We start from the raw sequence: 22105 nt of genomic DNA on the forward strand, positions 1-22105 counted from the left end.
TGGCAATGCAGATCACAGCATTTCTGTTCTGGTCTCAAAGTTATTTGTATGGTTAAGAAAGCAATACTACTCAAAAAATAGAAGGAGGGTTTTTATTAATAGTCTGTTTTCTCATTTAGGTGTGAACTATTATCTGAACTATTTTCTCATTTAGGTGTGAACTACCTCTGACAAGTACAGGTAGGAAGTTTTAGAAGGCAAATTTTCTGATCTGGTGCAGATTGGTAAAAATTCTCTTGGATTTATTCTTCTTTTACTGCAATTATTATAATATTCCAAATGTAATCAGATATGCATCTTGTAATTACAGTCTCATGTACCCTCTGAGGAACTGATAATGACTACATCCTTACCTACACCTTTCCCAGCCTAGCAATGTAATTTCCATATAACCTGGACTGAACTTGATGAGTTTGGTCTTGCATCTCTCCTGATCTCCCAGCAGAAAACAGAACTTCTCTAATTTCTGTGTACTACAGATAATGCTGCGGGTGGACACCAAACAGAAAGCACTGCATGGAAAATCTAACTATTGCTAAAAATTGATCTTTACCCACAGATCTAAACAAGAGGTGTCATCAAAAGAATTACAGTTATGTAAGAGATACTTAGGACCAGAAAAAAAATCAAAACATTTTCCCATACAATCTCTGTGATATTGCCTGATTTTGTTTAAAACATTGACCTCAGACAAAGAAAATACTAAACCATCCTCAGAATCTAGCACAACTCCAGCCATCTGATAAACCTTGTACAAAGATCATTGTAAGGTCTTGCATCTGGGAAAACATAATCTGGGAGTGCAGCACAGGCTGGGATATATTGCACTGGAGAGCAGCTCTGTGGAAAGGGATCTGGGGGCCCTGAAAAACAAGCAGCTGAATATAAGTGAACAGTGTGTTTCTTCAGCTAAGAAACCCAATGGGATGTTGGGATGTATCAACAGGGGCATCATTAGGAGGGATAAAGAAGCCATTATCCCACTCTATTCAGTGCTTGCCAGGGCACTTCTGGAATAATGTGTTCTGTTTTGGTTCTCGCTATACACAAAAGATGTGGACAGGCTGGAGAGGGTCCAGAGAATGGCCCCAAAGATGAACAAAGGACTGGAAGCCTGCCATATGAGGAAAAGCTGGGTTTGTTCAGCCTTGAGGAGCAGGCTTAGGGCAGGTGTTATCACCATCCAGTGAGTAAAAGGTGGCTACAAAGAAGATGGAAACTCCTTTTTAATAAGGAGTCACAAGGAAAAGACAAAGGGTGATAGGTACAAGTTACTACTGGGGACTTTCCAATTGGGCACAAGACAAAAATTTTTCAAATTTTGAAGAATCAGCTCTTGGAATCATCTCCCAGGGAAGCAGTGGATTTGCTGACATTGAACATATTTGAGGTTCAGCTGGACAGGGTGCTGGGCCATACTGCCTAGAGTGTGCTTTTCCAGAGAAAGTTTGTAGCAGATGATCCTGGAGGTACTTTTCATCCTGGCATTCCATGATAGTGACCACAGTCTTATCAACAAGAAACAAATGATACACATAGGGTATACTATACTATAATGTATTTGAAAACATGTTTCGAAATAGCTGAGTCAGTCTGACTAAAAGTATTTTGAAAATATTCCCTGTACCTAAAAAAAAGAAAGATGGACACCAGTAGCTGGCAGGAGGGGTTGCTGTATCAAGGGTTTCCAGCAGACACCAACTAAATGTTAACATAAGACAGGCAAACAAACACACAAACAAACCACCTAAAGAACAGGATACTTCTGCACTAAATAATTCATGAGCTGGGGATGGAACCTTATGTAAGAATGAACATTAATTTCTGTAATGGTCTCAATACAAACAATAGGGAAAACAACACTGGACAAATTTATAAGAATATGATACCAAAGAAACAGCACACAAATTTCATCAGTAAAATGAATTTGTACAGATCTAGTTGGCTGTAGTCTCAATGCAACTAAGAAGTTTCTTTCAAAGTAAAGGATTCATATTAAACTACACAAAAAATATAGCCCAGCTCCATTAAGCTACCTAGTTTAAAATTAGGCCAGCAAGTGAGTATTTGTAAATGCTATGCAATGTATAGAACATATCTTCTTACCTCCTACTCTGGCACAAGAATTCAAATTTCAGCATAGGATGTGGAAGTATTCTATGCCAACCAAAAAGCAAAATCTCACCCACTCACAGAAGGGCAAACACAGTAGTTGGGGCAACTCTACGCAGCCTCACACATCCAAATTAATACCTTCATTTACACCTGAGAATTTAAATTTCACTTTCACTATTTATGCGAAAGTAATCACCTCACTCTGACCTTCACACTCAAAATTACCCAGGAAATTACTTCCAGACATACAGTGCACACCTAACTTCAAAACTAGAGCAGTCACTGAATATAGATACATTCAGTGGAGTGAAAAAATTTGTTTCTTTCTCACTTGACAACCTCCTCAGGAGAAACAAAGATAAAAAAAGACTTTACAGAAAGTCAAGAATTATACAAATTCATGGAGAAGAACACCAAATGCAATGCATATTACAACATTCAGTCCTTTCTGCCAAATCTTCCCTGAACATATTACTGAATAATCTTGAGTTTTCACTCTCCTCAAACCCAGAAAACCACAAACAAGATCATAAACAAAATCTTCCTAATTCTTCCTTCTTAAAAAAGAATTTTTTTATGACAAGGATGGCGAGACATTGGACCAGGTTGCCCAGGGAAATGAATGCCTCTTTGTTGGAAGTGTCCAATGTCAGTCTGAGCAACCTGATCTAGTGAAAAATCTTTGTCCACAGCAGGGGCTTGGACTAGAGGGTCTTTAAAGGTCCCTCCAACCCAAACCACTGTCGTCCTATGATTCTATGAATACAGACATTCAGAAACCTCTAAGAATGTATCAGAAGAGAAATATTCTTCTCTCAACCCAACCCAAGCTCAAGTCAAGTGCATTTTCCTCAGTCTTAGGATAGACTTCTCATCCATATTCCCTCCAGGGGTTTGTGTTTGCTTTTTTTAAAGAGTGCTAGCTGGAACTGGATTCCCATTCCAAGTGCTCCTGTTTGACACAAATGGTGCCTTTACAAAGAAGCTTATCTTTTACTGAACTCTGGTAACCTTTTAAAACCTTGACACTGAAAACAAGTCCTCATGACAGCACTCACCTGCAGTCAGGTGGGATCAGCAGTGGTGTGAGAGACCAACTTAAATATTCACATGCTTTCTGTCAAAGCTTTCACATAGAACCATCAGAGTTTTCCCCTATAACAGTGGGTGGTAGTGTACTTTCACTAGAATGTGATTTCCCCATGAATTTGCAAGCTATAATTACCAACTTTCCGCAGCTCAAAGGAAGTATCAAAGCAATGTCCAGCTGCCAGGAGGAGTACTGCATAATTAATTCCTGCTGGTAACGTTGGCTCTGACTCAAACGCCTTCTTGAACCTAGAAAAACAAACATTCAAGCTTACTTTGTAAATAACGCAATCTAGTTGGGGCATCATTACAGTTTTAGGTAATTTAAGAGCTTATCTTCTGTTTACACAGCAAGAATCCATAGAAGCAAAAATATTTTACTGTTTTCCACACATTCTTTGCGGTTATTTTTAGGAGTCTGGTATTTATACATCCTCCTCCCATTTCCTTTCCCCCCACACAACAAGCACAGATCCTAATCATCCATCCCAGTAAAATTATCCCAGTAAAGTTACAGTATCTTACAATATTCCTTTAAGATCAAATAAAAACAAATAATATTATCAGTCTGTAAAAGACCTGTTTCAGAGTTATATTTATTAATAAGCTCATTAATTTAGTCTTTAATATATTAAATCTCATTGACCTGAAACCTTAGATTTTATTGTGGATCTGCTACAATGGCACACGCAAAAGCAAGTGATACAAGAATATACCTCACACTTAGCTATGATTTCAGCTATTCCAAATTTTATTCTTTACTGAGTGTCATATTGACACTGTCCTTATGAGTTCACATAAAAAAGGACTATCCCATATTTCATTCTCCTCAAGAGGAACTGAGCAATCAAGAGAAATGGCAGAGGCATTCACCTAGGCTCAATCTTGTCTTAAAAGAACTGGAGGTGCTTCACACCAACACTGCACACACTGTCCTCATGCTAGCAATGCAAGTAGCTGTGACAACAGCAACAGGACATCTACAGTGGTTTAAACTTATTCCTCAGAATAACACCTTTGGTTGCAGGTATACATACACATATTCACACCTCCGTAGGGAGAAGGCAAAGACTACTATCGTATGTGAGTTAAGGAGCACAAGAGATTTAGTCAACACAACTCACTATCATAAAAGCAATGGCATTTAAAATTACTTTCTAAAGGATGAAAGAAATACAAACAAACAAATGGAATACACCTAAATAATTAAAAAGGTTGTGAGATTAGTATATAAGGAAGGAAAGAAAAACAATCTGCACAAACCTTAAGTATTTAACTTCTAGACCATGCTTTGACATGCAAGCAAAACTAAGGCATTTTTATACCACCAGGTCAAAAATACAGCCAGTTTTTAATTTGTTTGTCCATTTTTCTGCTCTAATGATTAATGTGTTTGCATCCTTTAACATAAGCTCTGCTCTCCAAAACTGTAAGACAGGCTTCTCTTCAATCTGCTACATATATATACTTTTTATACTTCAGCTGCCCACCTCCAAAGAACTTAATCATTAAACAAGCACCTACTGCTCTAAAGAAAAGCAAGAGAATCAGAGAGTACTAGATCTTTTTCTTTCATCATCTGCAATTTTCTCTCTCTTTGCAAGTTACAAAAAAGTGAGGAAGAAAGTACATACAAAATGTTTTTGGCTCATTTAAAAAACCCTAACCAACAAAAAACATCCAACCTAAAAACAAAAAACAGAACATATCAACCAAACAAACAAAAACTAAGCAAAGGAGAAAAAAACCAAACCAAAAAACCCATAAAAATCTGCCAACTAAACAGGACAACGCTCTCATTGATTCTAAGTATATACATCTAAGGGAAGCTCTTGAGCTGGCATTATCTGTTTGGAGACACAGCGCTGTTGGGAACTGGACCACCTTTTCTGCCCTAGAGATCTTCCATGCTTAAATTCTCATACAATACAAAAAGGAGAGAGGAAAGATTGACAGAAGATGAAGAAAAAGCCATGGAAATTAGTGTTTTTGTTCCAATATAAGAAAGACTGTACTTTTGGAAAAATGTTGCAGTTGTTGACATTTGAGAAAATGTTGCAGTGCAGACACTGAATTGAGGGGTAGCGGTGAAAGGATATGAATAAAGACTTGGTAGCTTTGGTAAGTCTGATTCACACTGTCGGTGTGAAACAAGAAAGTGACAGTTAATAATTACTCTTTCATTCATTCTCTCATATTTATATGAAAAATGTCTTTTATTCTATTTTCTAATTGTCAGAAAAGCACATTGTTGGTTTTTTTTAAATTGGAATAGACAAATTACCTTGGCATCACCAGTTGTTGCAAAACCAATGCTTTGGTTCTGCTGCCAAATTCTCTTTATCTCATGCAATTCAGTGTGCTTCCCTTACATCCTTATTTTTCTAAGACTGAGATAATAACCTTTATCTCAACATAACATAGCACTGCCATTGCTCCTGCACACACCTTGCCCTGTTGTGGCCTGCTGGAGCACTAGAGTGGACCTGCTCCTTTCTAAGAGCTTTTCACTAAGTTATGAGTCAACCCTCCAGCATGTCAGGCCTGCTGTGTGACTAACACTAGAAACTCAAATCAATATCCAGTATAAAATATAAACCAAAAGCAATTGGACCATCCGGTAGAGCTTCCGGCCAAATTCCAGCCTGACTCAACAGAGATCTCCTTGTTCTGTGGCAGGAGGTGCACAGAGCATTCTGCATTGGGTCTCAATTGCCAGAGTCCTTTCCTAGACTGGAATGCCTGCAATCACTTCCTGTCATCAGATCCATGATTGTCATGATTGCTAAGATGCATTTATTCAAAGTGTGTTTAAATGGCTACATGAACTCACCACTGTTATACATATAATCATTCTTAGTTCAATTATGTTTGATATATCAAAGTTTATCTGTTCATAAGGCACCATGAACAAGGAGAAAGAAAGATGTACAATAGCAAGAGTCATTTGTATTTAATTAGTCTGTAATAATGCCTAAAATTTGTATGCAAAACTACACTTTTCTTCATATCTTTATATTTATGATATTAGCAAAATACAGTGTTTACAAAAAACCCCTGAAAGTTTTTTACAGACTTTGCACTTTACAGGAAATGAAACTTTTTTAAATCCAAAATTATGCTAGGAGGAATGAAAATAATATGTTGCATTCCTGTTATTTCAACATCTTTTAAAAGTGCAGTAAGAATTGCCAAGCTGTAAAGACTGACCAGAAGTTATAAACTGAATTTCTATTCTGAGGCCATAACTGGTAAACAATTTTATCTTATCTTTTATGAGACACAGCTCTAAGCTGAAGTTTACTGAAAACAAGTGATAAATGACAAAGAAAGAAGAAAGCTTTCTATTTTAAGCATTTACTTCAACAAGCAGCTGATGATCACAAGATCAGAGCTAAGATGTGATCTGCAGGACACATAAATGCAGATTGTCTGTATCCTCATCTGAATGCAGAAAAGCAGCTCATCCTGACAGAAGTCTAGGATGACATCCCATGCCTTCATTTTCTAACCTCTTCCATGTAACAGTGATTTACAGTGCATTTCAAAAGCATTAAAAAAACAAGATTCTTGTCTCTAAAATGCAGATAAGAATTCATCTATTATCGACTAGTTATTGTGTGGTTTTTTGACTACTGATGCTACTGTAGTCCACTGCAATGTGCCTGTACTATATGACAATGATAAAACTTTTACCACTGTACAGTGATAAAACTTTTTTCAGCAAGTTTGGAACAGCCATACTGGTTGTGAGTTAAACCTCTAAGCCTTGCTAGCTAAAATCTGTCAGATTCCAGACATGCCAATCAATTCATGACTGATTACTCTCTGGCTCAGATTCCTAAGAATAACATAGTAAACAGGAGACTTCATATTTGGGAAAAATTATGAGTTTAGTTTACACCTAAACTTCAGGTCTCTGAGGCACTTGAAGAGCTTTGCAGAATGAGATGTGTGAACAACAAAAATCTCTCATTCTCAACAAATAAGCAAGGCAATTTAGAAGATGCATTCTATCCCCTAAGGATGCCAAATATTTGCAAAGTAAAACCATTCAAATATATTCTTTTTTGAGGAATATTTTTCCAAAGCTAAAAAAAGGACATAGACCAGGAAAATAGTACTCACCAGAAAGTTGCTTTGTCCCTGCTTTCTATATCTATGAACCCAGATTCCAAAAACATGTCCTTGTAAATTCGACCAACCAGGCAGTACATATCTGAAGCTACTTGGTCTTCCTGCTCTACAAGGGGAATCATAATTTCTAGAGCTTTCTGTCTGTCTCCAGGCAGATTTCTCCTGTTGAAAATAATAAATTTGATTAAAAAAACCAACAAAGTTAACAAGAAATAATTTTTCATTACTGTTTTTAATTGGCATATGACTTCATCCATGTAAAATGATAGATAGACACAATGTACTATGTTATATACACACACTTACCCCTTCTTCCTTTTTTTTTTTTGTCTTTTCTTTATGTCATGGGAAACCTTTATAAATGCCCCTAAACATAACTTCTCTCTCTCATGAAGCATCAGCTATAGCAAAGCACTGAAAACAGCATCAAGAACCTCCAGGGAAATTCTTAGAAGGGTCACGTGTTACTTCCTTATAAAAAAGAAAAATGCGAACCTTGATTTCATGTCTAGTTTTTCTTCCAGTGTAATTCATGCTCTAAAGGAAAAAAAGATTCAATCTTGTGTTTGTGATTTTACTTTTTATATACATTTTGACTGTGAAGCAAAACTTCCAAAAAGCACAAACCAGATTGAACTCCCATGATAGGGAAGGTTTAGGAGTAAAGCCAAAAAGGCAATATTAAAAGAAGTACTTCAGACAAATAAACCACGTAATTGCAAGCATTAGACACTTCCTGGTGAGTCATAGCTTTGGTACATACATCATTCAGTATCAAAAGTTTAGAATTTTAACATGTTTGTGTACTGAACAATCAAATGACTCCGTTTTCAACTTTTCCACATCTTGTATTGACTCTCACTAATCCAGATTAATGAATTTAATGAGAACAAAACCAGTAGGGCAAATAATGTTTTGCAATGTGGATTATTTACACTTAGCTGGTCTTCAGAGACAGAGGTCCCTACTTTTATTTCTGTTTACTTTTCCATCATCAATGCCCTCACATTTCTTGATTTAGGTCAGACTAATCCTGACTAATTGAGCTGCTCCATCCTTCCGTGCTAGTGACCTGGATTAGAAGCAAGAGACACATTTTTTTCGCAGCAAAGATTCAGAAGTGCAGAGTATTCCAGACCTGCCTCAGCTCACTAAATATCCTCTGCAGTCTCAGTAAGGAGAAAGCTACAATTAGCCAAAGTAATTCCTTCTTGGCACACCAAAGCATGACTGTTTTCATGGCTGTCATGGCTTCTAGTTTAATGGTCAGTCTGGAAAGGAGAGGAATAGGAAAATCTCATCTGGATTCCTTTGGAGGTAGTGTGTCAATCTTCTGTCAGATACTCTCGGAGGCAATATCTTGAGTCACAGAACCAGTGAAGTATAAGGATATACCTGAAAAGATTATGCTGCAGTTTTCCAGGTTTTTAGTGCCTCAGTGAACTAGTCCTGTTTTCAAAGACAATTTTGTTTCAGAAAACTGTGACCTTGAGGTCTAAACAACACATTACATGTCCAAGGAATACCTCGAAACCCTTGTGAAGGCTCTGTAGAAGTGGCAGGTATAGGCTGGACTGTTTAATCTGCAAAACTTCACATATTTATGTCAAAGGAAACAAAAAAGGCACAATATTTATACCTTCATTTACCTGGTATAAAGACAAAATTAAGGATCTGGACATTTTATTCAGACAAAAAATGCCAGACAGCTGTTTGTCTGGGGTTTTTTTTGCCTTTTTTTTGTCTTTCAAAACCAGGTTTATTTTTTCAAGCAATTCCTTGTGACATGTTTTGACATCACTTTCACATGATGTGCAGTTTTAAGCCTCCTCAATGAAGCTGAATTACAAAATTCAAATCTGTGAGAAGCAGAACCACCTATCAACATTTGCTATACTTGACAATTTCAATACCTGCTGATACCTGGTCTACTCTTCTAAAAGTCAACAGCAAAATGTTCACTGCAATAACAGCAATGGAGCAGAGAACATCTGTAATTTCCTCTGAAAAAACACCCTTCTTAGTCACTTGGCTAAATGTCAGTATCCTAGAAAGAAAATCTAGGCTTGGCTTTTTATTTAATCCATAGAAGCAGTGTATGTTGCTCCATGTATCACATTTTGCCCATGTTATCAGAGGATGTGAAAATTATTTTATCATCATAATACAATAAAATCTTCCTATGGACATTTGATGAAAGGTCTGCTTCCGTCTCCTGACATTACCAGAACTCAGACTTGAATGAGATGATGTCCTTGCCAGCACAAATGACGCAGCGCTGTCACTCACACAGCCATGTCAAAAGTGTATTTTACAGAAGGATAATATTGTAAGGTGTTTGTTTTTTCTAATTTAGGTAGAAAATAATACAAAAAATAATACAAACCTATGGAAAGACAAATCAAACATGCTAAAGAATGAAATTTAACAGTATGAGATAAAAAGAAGCTTAGAATCCCCAGAGCTGCTTCAGTCAAAATCCTAAGATTGCGTATAAAGATTCCACTAGGGAACTTCAGACAGTATTACCCACCCCTTACAAAGTTTGAAGTTTTGATTTACTGTTCCATAGCAGAAGGAAGGGTAGATTCTTACCTGTTTAGGGCAAATGCATAATGCAACCTCACATGGTGGTGGGAAGCCAAGTCAAAAGTGGGCAGTTTTTCTAAAGTTTTCACCAATTTCACAATGGAATCGTAATCCTTCCAAAAGAAAGGAATAATAAAGTTTTAAGGGGCTGTACTGAGGTATGCCTCCATAAACTCCTCTTCAACCTAAGCAGCTATTGTTTCATACAAAATATTTTCAGTCCATTGTAAGTTTTATGGATTTCAGTTTCTTCCGTCTCAAACTGTAATTGGCCTAGCACTAATCAGAGATGGGAATATGCACAGTATTTAGCAGGGAAGGCCAATTTGGTCTCCTGTGCTGCTTCAACATGGTCCTGTGGAAATTTTCATACATCTGTTTCATTATTAAAGTTAGGAACTGAACGCATCTCAGTGCTCATATTGTGCAGACATTACAAAGCTAACTGCATTTGAATTAAGGCATTTCAAATCTCTGAAGTAGGCATAAGCCAAAAAAACAAGATTCTTTAATAACAGAGTTTTTAAAGTAGCTTACTCACTGACATATTTAAAAAACAAATAAAAATAAAAAATCAAACTCAAACCACTTCATAATGTTTAAGGAGTGACAGTTGAAATTATGGATAACAAAGCAGGCAATTACCAGCATCATTCCAAAACCTGAAATATGAACTATTTCTGTTTCCATAAGAAATGTCATCAGCTTTGGTGAAAAAGAATACATTTGCCTATCAATTGCAGAATGCCACCATAGCCTTTAACTACATGCTGTTCATCACACAGCAGTGCTGAGATGGAGAAGAGTTATTACACATCATGTACTTTTTAGGTACTGCCATAAAACCCTTTTCTGCTATGGAAAGGCAAACAGTGAAACTACAAAACCAAATAAAAACATCAGAGAAGACACCATAAAAAATTTTTACTAGTGTGCTTTATCCACACATTTTATTAAAAAATCTGCACCAAATGCACCAAAAATTTCTGTGAGAATGTAATTTAATTTACTATTCTTAGTAGCGAACTCCTACCTGGATGTCTCTGTAGGACAGCAGCAAGTTTATGACAATGTCAGCAGACAAGACTTCGACGTTATCGACTCGCTGTCGAATCCTTGCCAGCTCTGCTGCGAGCTCTTTGCCCGTGTAAAGCGTCCGGGCCTTTCTGATGTCATTCAGAATGGATTCCCGGAAATACTGGCTGCAGGGAACAACTTCACATCAGCACAGCTCTCTCACAGTGTATGTGCAGAACATGTACAGATGGAACAGCGTCAATGCAGAGATTTGGTCAAGCTAATCCATTAAACATCAGTTTTTCTGAGCAGAAGGCAAAAGAGGCTGACATTTATCTTGTCAGCTGGAATATTTGCATTTTACACAGGTGTACAAGAAGACAACTCACCTGGAACTGGCCTGTGCCACCTTCAAGAGCTGAATAAATCGATCCACCAGAGGTAAGCATATAGGCCCAAGCAGAGACTCAAAACCAGGTGGCATCAACTCTGTGAGTCCCTTCACGAAACTGCTATCACAGCAGTACACCTTGTTATGTGGAGTTATCATATAAGGAACAAATATGTAGTTCCCAGTGCACATCTGCAGGGAAACAAGGGGCAATATTTAGAGCAGTTGTGGCTTGGCAGGCCAAAGTATGAAACCATTGCATGTACCACCTGTTAAAGTCAAAGGGAGACCTGCTGCTTATTTCAGCAAGACTAAGTTTTGATGCATAAACTCAGTTTTCACATCAAATATGATATACACCTGAAATGTATTCTTTCAGATTTCTGATCTGCTTCCTGTAAAATCAGTCTTTCCAGAAGTATCAAGTTGACCTTAAAATTGTAATTGGCTCAATAGTGAAATAATTCTCAGGCCACACTCTGAAGAGGCAGATGGAATGAAAAGAAGCTGAGGTACTTGCTTTTCAAGGTGACATGATCAGAAGAAAGCAGAACAGTTTGGCTCACAGATACTGGAAACAGTAACACAATCTAGTTGCCTCACAACAGGACAACCATAGAGAAAATTAATCCTCATATGAACTGCAAAATTATTCAAATAGTTTTGCATTCAAAATCAAAATAAATTTCCTACTAATATTTCCTGTAGAAAATATTTTTAATGGGACCTAAAGTAATGCATAGTTCAGAAAAATCACTTACAGAGCACCTCAGCATTGCTAAACTGCATTGATTTTTATATATCAATGTATGACAGATACTTTGCAAAAAAAAAAAACAAAGAAAGGAAAAAAATTAAGTGCCTTCCAAGGAAGAGGGAGGCAAGATGACTGCTGACTGTGATATGTGTGTGAGTACAGATTTATGTGCAGAGAAAGTTGCCAAACAGTTGTGTTTTAAAGAGTCTTAACTGAGACAGAATACCAACAAAATCAGGAAGAGTTCCTTCATTCACCTCTCAAAGCTCAGACTCCATTACTGAAGTGCCCAGCAGCCCAACAACAAAAGCCTTAATGAAGCACTTCTTGAGACCCATCATTTTTAGTATGCCTAAATTACTTCCAAGGTTAATTAGTTTCTGTTCAGCTGCTTTGACTCTCCCAGAAGTCAATACTGCAATGCAGACACTTCAGAAACTCCCTGCCTAGCTGAGCTCCATGAATTGAGAGGGCAGTGACTGAATAGTTTTTGAATGCACAATACCAGCTGTGTGCTTAAAACATGCATTTTAACATGCATTATTAGATTTTTAAAACATGGAAGGATTGAGGTAGTCAAGTCTGCAAATCATATGTGTATAGACATGACAGTAAACACACATTTGTGTACAAATCAGAGGCTGGCTATGAAAAGTACAGGAATTATTTTTTAATTACATCCATCATACTATGAAATTGTAAGACCTCAATATAAAGGCAACCCCACTGCACTTCTGAGGGGCATTGACAGACTCTGTAAAATCTAAAAATAACTGCTGCAGGCATTTACATGAGATCAATTGAATTCAACTAACACAGAAGTTGTTTGGAGATTATTATGTACTGTACCTTGCACAAGGGTTAATTTAGTCCTCTTTCTGCAACCATTGTGAACTACTGCTGCTGACAACCTAGGGAATATTTATCTCTGTGTGACTGCAGCAATTCCAAAGGGAACTTGAGAACTGGGGAGTGTATGACAAATTTTTTAACAAGTAACTAAGGAGTGGGATGCCAGAACCCAAACTGGTTGTCTGTGCAGCGGAGAAGTGAATGGATACTTCTATTCAAGAATATCCTAGCATGTAAGGCAATCACGTGCTTTCAACAGTGAATGGATGAACTTTTTACCCTGCTAAAATCTAATGAGCCCCACAGTCAAAGGCAGAGGGAAAATTATTAATTTACTGGAACTGGTTTCAGCAATTTTCAGAGACGGGTACATTGCCACTGGCATAAGAGCCACTATTACACATAGGCAGACTGTTATCCACCTTTCCTTTTCTAGGTAAAGGAGAAAAAGGTTGAGAAGTCAGAGTCAAGAAAAAGGGTGAAGTAGCTACAGATATCCGGAGACGAGCATTTTACTTCCTAATGTTTATTCAGTGCATTAAAAATAAATTCAAAACTGTTTGCAGGAAGACCTTCTCAGACCTCTGGCACACTGTTTCCAATGCTGAGGTCTTAAATAAAAATCAGCTCTGAAAAAGGATGTTCTTAACTTTTGAAATTCAGAGAACCCAAGGTTTACCCTTGTAAAATGGTCGTGCCACCTACAGAGACAGTACCAGAGCCTCAATCTTTAATTCTACCAGGAGGAAAACTGCTCTTCCTGCAGATGATAAGTGCCTGAATCCATTAATGAGCATGAGCTCTGAGAAACTCATCCTGAGAACACCTTCTGTAGGAAGTACATATCTATTTCAGTGAAACAAGAGAGCCAGCAAAAGTTAGTTTATATGCATTCCTCCTGTTAGCTGAGGGGGGAAAAGAAAAGCTGGTTATAATATAAAGCCTGGCATAGAAGACATGCAGACCCAAGAGTCATTGGAAGCAATGGACAGGAAAGAACTTAACACTAAAAGACAGGAGAAAACATTGTGGGAAGAAAAGGGAAAAAATTAATCCATTTACAGTTGTTCAGAAGGCCCTCAGGGGTCTCAGGGAATTGTCTCAAGCTAGACTCTCACCCTGATATTCAGTAGCAAGTAGTGTGAAAACACAGTGCCTTTCCCTCAGCCAGGGCATCACTTTGCTTCTTAACCTAGATAGGTATCTTTTGTGGGAGCTCTGTATCTATGAAACCTCTCAAATTTGGCTGAAATTCATCAGACAGACAAACAGGCAGATACAGAACAAAAGTGGAGGATGAAAAACCAGTACAAGCTGTTAAGTTTCATTTCCTTAGGAAATGCACTTAAAATAAAAAAAAAGTAGAAAGAGCACACATGCAATAAAGCTAAGAAACACAAGAAATACTGACCTCAATTTCACTTCCCTAGCTAAAGAGTAGAGTAGGTAGATATTTAACAGCTAAAACTAACAAAGGCAGACATGCAGTAGCTCTAGCATCAAAAGAAAAAAAAAAAAGAATCAAAAGTTATATATTATTTACTAAAGGTGGTGGTTGAAGAAAGATAACAGTGACGGCAAGACTGCTTGTTTATAACAAAGTCTACAGTCCCCCCCTCTGGAGAAACATGTTGTGCCATCACCACAAATTCTCATTGCAAAGAGCCCAACTCCAGCTGCCTTTGGGCTATGATTAGGGTGGGAGTCCAAGAGAACCAAGCTGTGGGGGAAGCAGTTGTGGAGCTATTCTAAATGTCAGACCACTTTCAACCATTTTCCCCAAAGTAGAGTGTGTGACTTGCTTCTTTCCTCATTCATCCAGTGATGCAACCTGTCTCAGCAACTTATACTTCTTTCTCATCTTTTTTCTGTCAGAATATAAACTATGCTAGCTTAAGTCAGAAAGGATCAGGTGATCTTTCTGAAACACACTTCCCATCTGCTCACACTTGCTTTACATTTTCACTTAGTGCATATTACTAGACTTGGAAGCTTAAATATATTTAACTTATTCTATTATATTTGCCCTGTAATGCTCCATCCTGACTCTGATCCCACAAAATTTGATAGTTACTGTTGTTCAGACTAATGCACAAGAACTCACGACATCAGACAGGTAATCCTGGCCTAAGCTTTCAGATCAGCTGAGCTCCTTTTATCTGGGAGATATGAACATACATATCAAAGCCTTGGGCTAGCACACTCAGTACCTGGCAGCATCAGGTCATTTTCTGACAGACTATCCATGCCAGTCCATTTCATCAAGTCAGTCAGACTAATCAGAAGGCAGAAGTGCTGGCTGGAGCCAGCTACACACATAAATGCTTACAACTAAGTGACAGATACTGTAATTAATTTTTGCAAATGTTTTAATTGCTCTGTATTTTTCTAATGTTACTTCCTCATTTACTGAGGACAAATTGAACAATTCCAAAGCATGAGTAATTTCAGTTAGAGATGTAAGATCATTTTTAATAGCTCTATAATTACAGAATTTAAGACAAGGCTTCTAGCTAGACCTAGTGGTCACTGGATCATTAAGCACCTCTTTCTTGTTCAACATCCTTCCTCAGCTTCTGAAAGAAATTAATATAGCACCTATTTGTATTCAAGAGATAATAAAAATCAATAGCACATACTTACATTTTATTGATCACAATAAGAATATAAACCAGCCCTTCTTTCAATATTCCCCTCTTCTACAGAACTACTTGGGAAAAGGGCAGCTTTTTGGACTTGAAAGGGGAGACCATGTCTTAGAAAGAACATCATGAAATAAACACTATTCTCTCTCTAAAAAATAAATCTGATGTAATATAAATGATTTTTTTTTTCTGAAAGTTGCATAGATTAAAAATACATGGTACTAGACAAAGGAATATTTGAGTTCTGGCCAATTAATTCTCCTATCTTTATTTTTTCTTCACAAAGAGGGGGAAAACTGAAAAATTGTAGAGAGTCAGTGATGCACAGTTCTTTCAATACCCAAAGGTTCTTTACTAACACTGCTCTGTTGGGATGATTTAGCAGCCAAATATCCACAAACAGAGAAAAATTTCCTTCAAGGACAAGAAGTGTCAAAGAAAACAAAGATTCCCAAAACAAAACCATGACACTTTAGCCATGAATGGGAGAATCTAGCAGAATCCCACCCACTTGCCAAAGCTTCAGGTCAGCATACAATGTAACTTTAATAAAAGAAAAAAAACCAGCTGAAGTAATAAAAATTGCCAGTATCTCTCACAGTAGGAACTGTTCTTCCTGCTGACACTCTTCTAATTAAAAGAACTTTTTTCTATTTCTCCCACTCATCCTTTTGAAAAATATCTGCTTTTATTTCAATTTTTCTGGTGAAATTTTTAAGGTAGCTCTCTGACTGCACATGTTATTATGTGTAGCAGATGGCAAAATCATAAACCAAGTTATTAAATCTATTCCCTCCATCCCCCAAATACACAGTAAATCAACATGTGCTGATGTTTTAATGAATACAGACTCAGTTTGGGTTTACTTTAAATCCCACTCACATGAATGATAGCCTTACTACTGATTTGAAAAGGAACTTAAGTTAGCCACACACCTCAAACGAACTGAAGCACTGAGACTGGACGTACACTATCAAATACCTCCTCTTTTTTTTGAGACTATATTCTTTCTTTATATACCCAGCAATATCATTCTATTGCAGCCATGCTACATCCTAAATGCTTGTTAAAAATCATCTTACAGCCTATATGGTCCTTTCATCATATTTACACAGGAAAAAAGTTACCAACTTTTTCCTAGGAAAGTATGTGTCAAATATATTAGTCAAGAATTCACAAAATTAAAAATAAGCAAGATGTAATGTTGTATCATAAATAATTAATACCACAGTTATCATTTCCAGCAAAATATTTACTGAAGGCTACATAGCATTTTTACATACTTGGATATCAAAAATAAAACTGGCCACAAATCTCCTGTTGGCTGCAGGAAGAGTATTAAAAATATTTACCCCTATTTCCATGGTGAATGAAATCAACAGTTAAACATACCCTATGCTACAGTCTTTTAACAGCAGCTATATGATAATTCTGAGCTTGCAGATGCCTCTGGAATGCCTCATCCAGAGTCACAGAATGGGTCAGCTTGGAAAGACACCACAGTGGTCATCTAGTTCAACCTCCCCACTCAAGCAGGGTCATCCTAGAGCACATGGTACAGGATTGTGTCCAGACAGTTCTGGAATATCTCCAGTCAGGGAGAATCCACAATTTCTCTGGCCAGTTTTTCCAGTGCTTGGTCACTTGCACAGTAAAGAAGTTCTTCCTCATAGTCAGGTGGAATTTCCTGTGCACCAGTGTCTGGCCTCTTGTTCTAGTCCTTGGCTCCATTGAAAAGAGCCTAGCTCCATCTTCTTGATACCTTCCCTTCAGATACTTATAGACATGGATGAGGTCCCCTCTCAGCTGTCTCTTCTGGAGGCTGAACAAGCCCAGCTGCCTCAATCTTTCCTCCTAAGAGATGCTCCTGTCCTTTCAACATCTTTGTTGCCCTGTGCTGGACTTGCTCCAGGAGCTCCACGTCTCTCTTGCACTGGGGATCTCAGAACCAGACGAGTTCTCCCACTTACATTAAAGGAGCGCTACACCAAACTGTCTCTCAAGCTCCACCTTAAACAAGAGGCAATTAGGAAAGACTCTGGAAAACCAGTAAAAATTACAATCACAGAGCCATAGAATGGTTTGGGTTGGAAGGGACCTTAAAGGTAATCCAGTTCCAATATCTGTATTGTGGCCAGGGACACCTTCCACTAGACCAGGTGGCTCAGAGCCCCATCCAATCTGGCCCTGAACACTCCCAGGGATGGGGTATCCATGGCTCCTCTGGGCAACATGTTCCAGGGCCTTACCACCCTCACAGTACATAATTTCTTCCTAATACTTAATCTAAACCTTCCCTCTTTGAGCCTGAAGCTATTGCTCTTTGTCCTATCACTACAATCTGATCCCTTCAAGTGTTAGAAAGCAAAGCACTGCTAAGGGTGCCCGGCCATACAACACTAACCCTGTTGCTCAATCACTAATGCCTGCAAGTCAGCTGCCCAAGAGAACAATTCCCATTGCCTCCAAGGGCCCTTCTGGCCAGACCAGGAGCAGTACTGCAGCCTCACACCCCAGGCAGCCCCCAAAGATATCCACTACTCCAGCCTGGTGCAAGCAAGCAGCCTGAACTGAAAGGTGTGCACTGTGTCAAGGTGTAACTTACCGCAGTGGGTTGCAAACCACATGTAGAATACATGCATATTAAACACTCAGATTCAGCAAGTAGTCAAACTTTTAAAAAAATTGAATAGCCCTGCAACTTTCCTCCAAAGGTGGTAGAATTCAAATCACCATGGAAAATTATGATGAAATGAAAACTGGTTAGCTAAGACTAGCAATGTACAGTCATGAACTCTAACCTTTATAGCAACATCTTATGACTGAAACTCTTCACTAGTAATTTCTAGAATGCCTCTGCTGCTTGATTGACCTCAAAAATCAGATAACAGCAAAAACTAAACTAAAGCTTTCAACCAGCAAAGTAACAGGATACCTCCTGTTAAGGTATCACTCCCTTTAAAAATGTATGGTTTTGGTATTACTGGAACATTTGAAAAAGGTCCAAATAAATAGCTATAAAACCACATATAACAGGAAATAAGCCAATGTTATCTTGTACTGCTCTGCCCAGACAGGCTCCAGGCAGCTTATCCTTGCTATGCAACATTGTATTGACTATTACTAGGAAGCATAAAAATCCAGCAGAAGAACAAAACAGTTGGCAATAGATTTTTTTTTTTTGTTATCCCACTTATTTTTAGGGAAACAAGGTTTAGGAAAAGCAAACACAAGGCATTTCAATTAGGCAGATATATATAGATACACACAGACTTGTTTTGCAACCTTTTTAATCCCCTGGTGCCAAGGATACCATGGTCCTGATATGGCTGATGTTTGCATGCTATTAAAAAACATGTTCTAGAACAGCAAGACTGAACTCCTCGTTTATCCATATGTGAATTTCTTTTTTTTTTTTTAATATCAGTAACCTCACATGACTATTTTGGTAAGGGTGGGCATCAGAGACACGGCTTCTCTAGATCAGAACCTCTGTCATACCCATTTATCCAAGAATCTTATAATTTATGAAGAAACACAATTTTTATGAAGCAGGCATTATATTCAGTAATTAGGCATGCAGCAACATTTTGGAAAGTCTACTTCCAGGTAATTTGGCTGAAAAAATGAGGAAAAGGGAGACAAAGGAGCTGCTAAAACCATTTCACTGACTTCCCTGTTCTAATACCAGGGAAAATACTTCCTCTCAGAAAAGATGTTATGTGGGTGTGCTTGAAAACATCTGAGACTTTCAAGGAACACATTCTTTTTCTGGCATACACTGAAACATTTCTAAAAGTGATAAATGACAGTGTCACAGTCGCCTATCCAAATTTAAATGAAAAACAGAACTATCCTTTCTGAAATAGACGAAGGCCAAGTTATCATACCTCTCCTTGAGCTTTGGGGACTGTCATTTAAAAACAGGACAAGATTACATCTCCCCTTTATTCTATTTTACCAGTCATCTCCTGCTGGTTTCCTGCTAAGCGAGCTCTTCCCCCTACCCTCCCAGGAACATTACATTAGTCACACATCATTTTCCCTAGGTCCTAGGCCACCAGAACAAAAACACAGAATGTAATACATTCATTTACAAGAATGGCCTTACTGTTCTCTTTTCATTTTATGTAAAAGGCCTAAATGATCATTTCTTCCACTTTCATTAGAGAAAGGCGAGAGATTTCTAGTCTAGCACATCTTTCACAGCCTTCTGTGAGTGTCTGAAAAGCACTTTTTGGATAAGAGCTATACAGAAACTCTATAGGGAAGCCTCTTTGCTTTTTTGGTTTTTTTAACAAAAAAAAAAAATCTGTAATTTAAAATGCAGCATTAGACCAAAGCTTTTACTGGTTTTGAAGCCATCTTTAGAAACACCATGCAGAGAAAAGAAAAGACTGCATCTTTTTCAGAGAGTCACATTTTAGACTGGCAAAAGTAATAACTTAATCCACTGTTAAATAAAGAAGTAAAATCAGGAATGCTGCCGTTTTCATGGCATAGAGAAAAATAAAACCTGGCCAGTTTCTGAAATTAAGTGCTTCATATCCCCCTGTAGAAAAATTTATTCAAATATATGGAATTGTACGGCATGCACATAGCACCTCAGGGTATCAGCACAGCACTGGGTAGCCTCTCTGAAATTATATCTTAGCAAATGTGGCTACCAGTAAGTCACGAAGCAAAGCCAAGAACAACTCGACATGTCAGATATATATTCTGACATGACTGGCCCTGCTGCTCCAGAAAAAACACATTAATAAAAGCAGTGTTCTCCCAGCCACAAGTCTGCCTGCATTGAACTTGTGAGTGAAAAAGGGAAGGGAGATTTGGAAGGTCAACCTCAGAAATGAAAGAGACATCAAGGTGCAGAGACCTACAGTTTAATAATGACTGGCACTCAGACCACTGGGACCTGTACTACATTTTGACTAACAGCTCCAGGACACAACTTCTAGAAATAAATACTCTATAAATGTACTTTTTACATATATATACACACATACATATATATATATACATACATATATATATATACACATACATATATATATACACACATACATATATATATATACACGTACATATATATACATAGATATACACACATTTACATACATACATATATGCACATACATATATTTACACACATATGCATATATATATACACACACACTTTTTCTTTTCAGAGCTGTAGCCATGGGTTTCTAAAATGAGCAACAGTTTCCAAATAACTCTACTTTCTAATAGAATATTTTTAAAAACATTAAAGAATACTGAATAGAAAAAGGCAACAAAAAAAAGGATAAAATGACAAATGCAAATGGGTGTGAGATAACATGACAGACAAGTAGAGGCAGCAGAGAAAATACCACTGATAGATACAGACAAGGTAAGAAGTGAGCCTGGTACCTAGCAACCAAGTGATTTACTCAGATTTGCTGCTAGAATTTCCAGAATTCTACGTCGAACTCTGTAAAATACAGTAGGAGAGCGCTAAATGACTTGAGTGGAGAAGAGAATATAAACAACATTAAATGAAACAGAAGTTTGGAATGTTTATGATTCAACCGAAATCCATGCATCATACTTACATTATTCTTCTGGAAAATAATTTCCTGAAATAAAAAAAAAGATAATGTTGATGGCACTAGGAAAGATATTTGATCAGTATGACTTTCTAATACTACTGTTTGCACACATGACAAGAAAAGGTTGGTTGACAGATATTTTCTTATGCTTGTCAAATCAACATAAATGAGGTATTGTCTCAGAAGAGACAAAATTACTATGCAATCAAGTAGATACATACAACTTATGTATACATAAGAGCATACCTACTGTCTGCATGTTAATATACATATATAGACCTATATACATGTCCCTCCATTTATAGATTTTTTCTAGAGGGATGATGTCCAGAAGTTGTCTATTAATAAACATCTATTCATATTGGAAAAGCCAAATATAGTAAGTAACATTTTGCTACCAGCAGAAGCAATCAAAAAGAATAGTAAAAGCAGCATTCATATGAGGTTTTAAAATATTCCAAAACTGCTTGAAATTCACTTGGCTCTAATAATCAGATGCAAAGAACATATCTTCACATTTTCAATGTGAATTTTCAGAGAATTAGAAGCACATCCAGATGGAAAGAGCTGAGTCCTGCACACTAATCCAGGTGGTACAGCTCAAGTATAAACCACTTCTGAACAATGATCATCTTGCTTCCAGCATGACTTGTCAGCAAGTTCTGATCCTAGGAATTGATAACAGATTTATCAGACAGTTTTTCCTGTGCCACTGGGACTGGTGAGCAGCTTCACAGGCAGAACAGCATTAAAAACAAGAACAGTGTCAAACCAAGGTTCCTCCTACTTTCTGTGTTGTTTAAGTCAGGCTTTGATAAAACTGTTCTTCTCCCTGTAGAGAGGGCATGTTTCACATAGGACTGTTTCTAGCTTTCCAAGTGTGGGTCATAAAGGTCTGGTCAAATCCCCCAGCATGGACAGG

At 37.6% G+C, this 22105-nt stretch overlaps 1 protein-coding gene across 1 annotated transcript in view; it reads right to left on the bottom strand.

The window, feature by feature from the left end:
- Nucleotides 1-22105, bottom strand: part of MAP3K5 (mitogen-activated protein kinase kinase kinase 5) — a 98796-nt gene that overhangs the window by 45150 nt on the left and 31541 nt on the right. The window contains exons 3-8 of the mRNA XM_036380260.2: nt 21187-21210; nt 11337-11530; nt 10964-11132; nt 9937-10043; nt 7333-7503; nt 3341-3453 (exon numbers count right to left, since the gene is read on the bottom strand). Of these exons, the coding sequence (XP_036236153.1) occupies nt 3341-3453; nt 7333-7503; nt 9937-10043; nt 10964-11132; nt 11337-11530; nt 21187-21210 (778 nt within the window). The remainder of the gene's footprint in view (nt 1-3340; nt 3454-7332; nt 7504-9936; nt 10044-10963; nt 11133-11336; nt 11531-21186; nt 21211-22105) is intronic.

This window comes from Molothrus ater, chromosome 3 (assembly GCF_012460135.2).
Source record: "Molothrus ater isolate BHLD 08-10-18 breed brown headed cowbird chromosome 3, BPBGC_Mater_1.1, whole genome shotgun sequence".
Lineage (NCBI taxonomy): Eukaryota > Metazoa > Chordata > Aves > Passeriformes > Icteridae > Molothrus > Molothrus ater.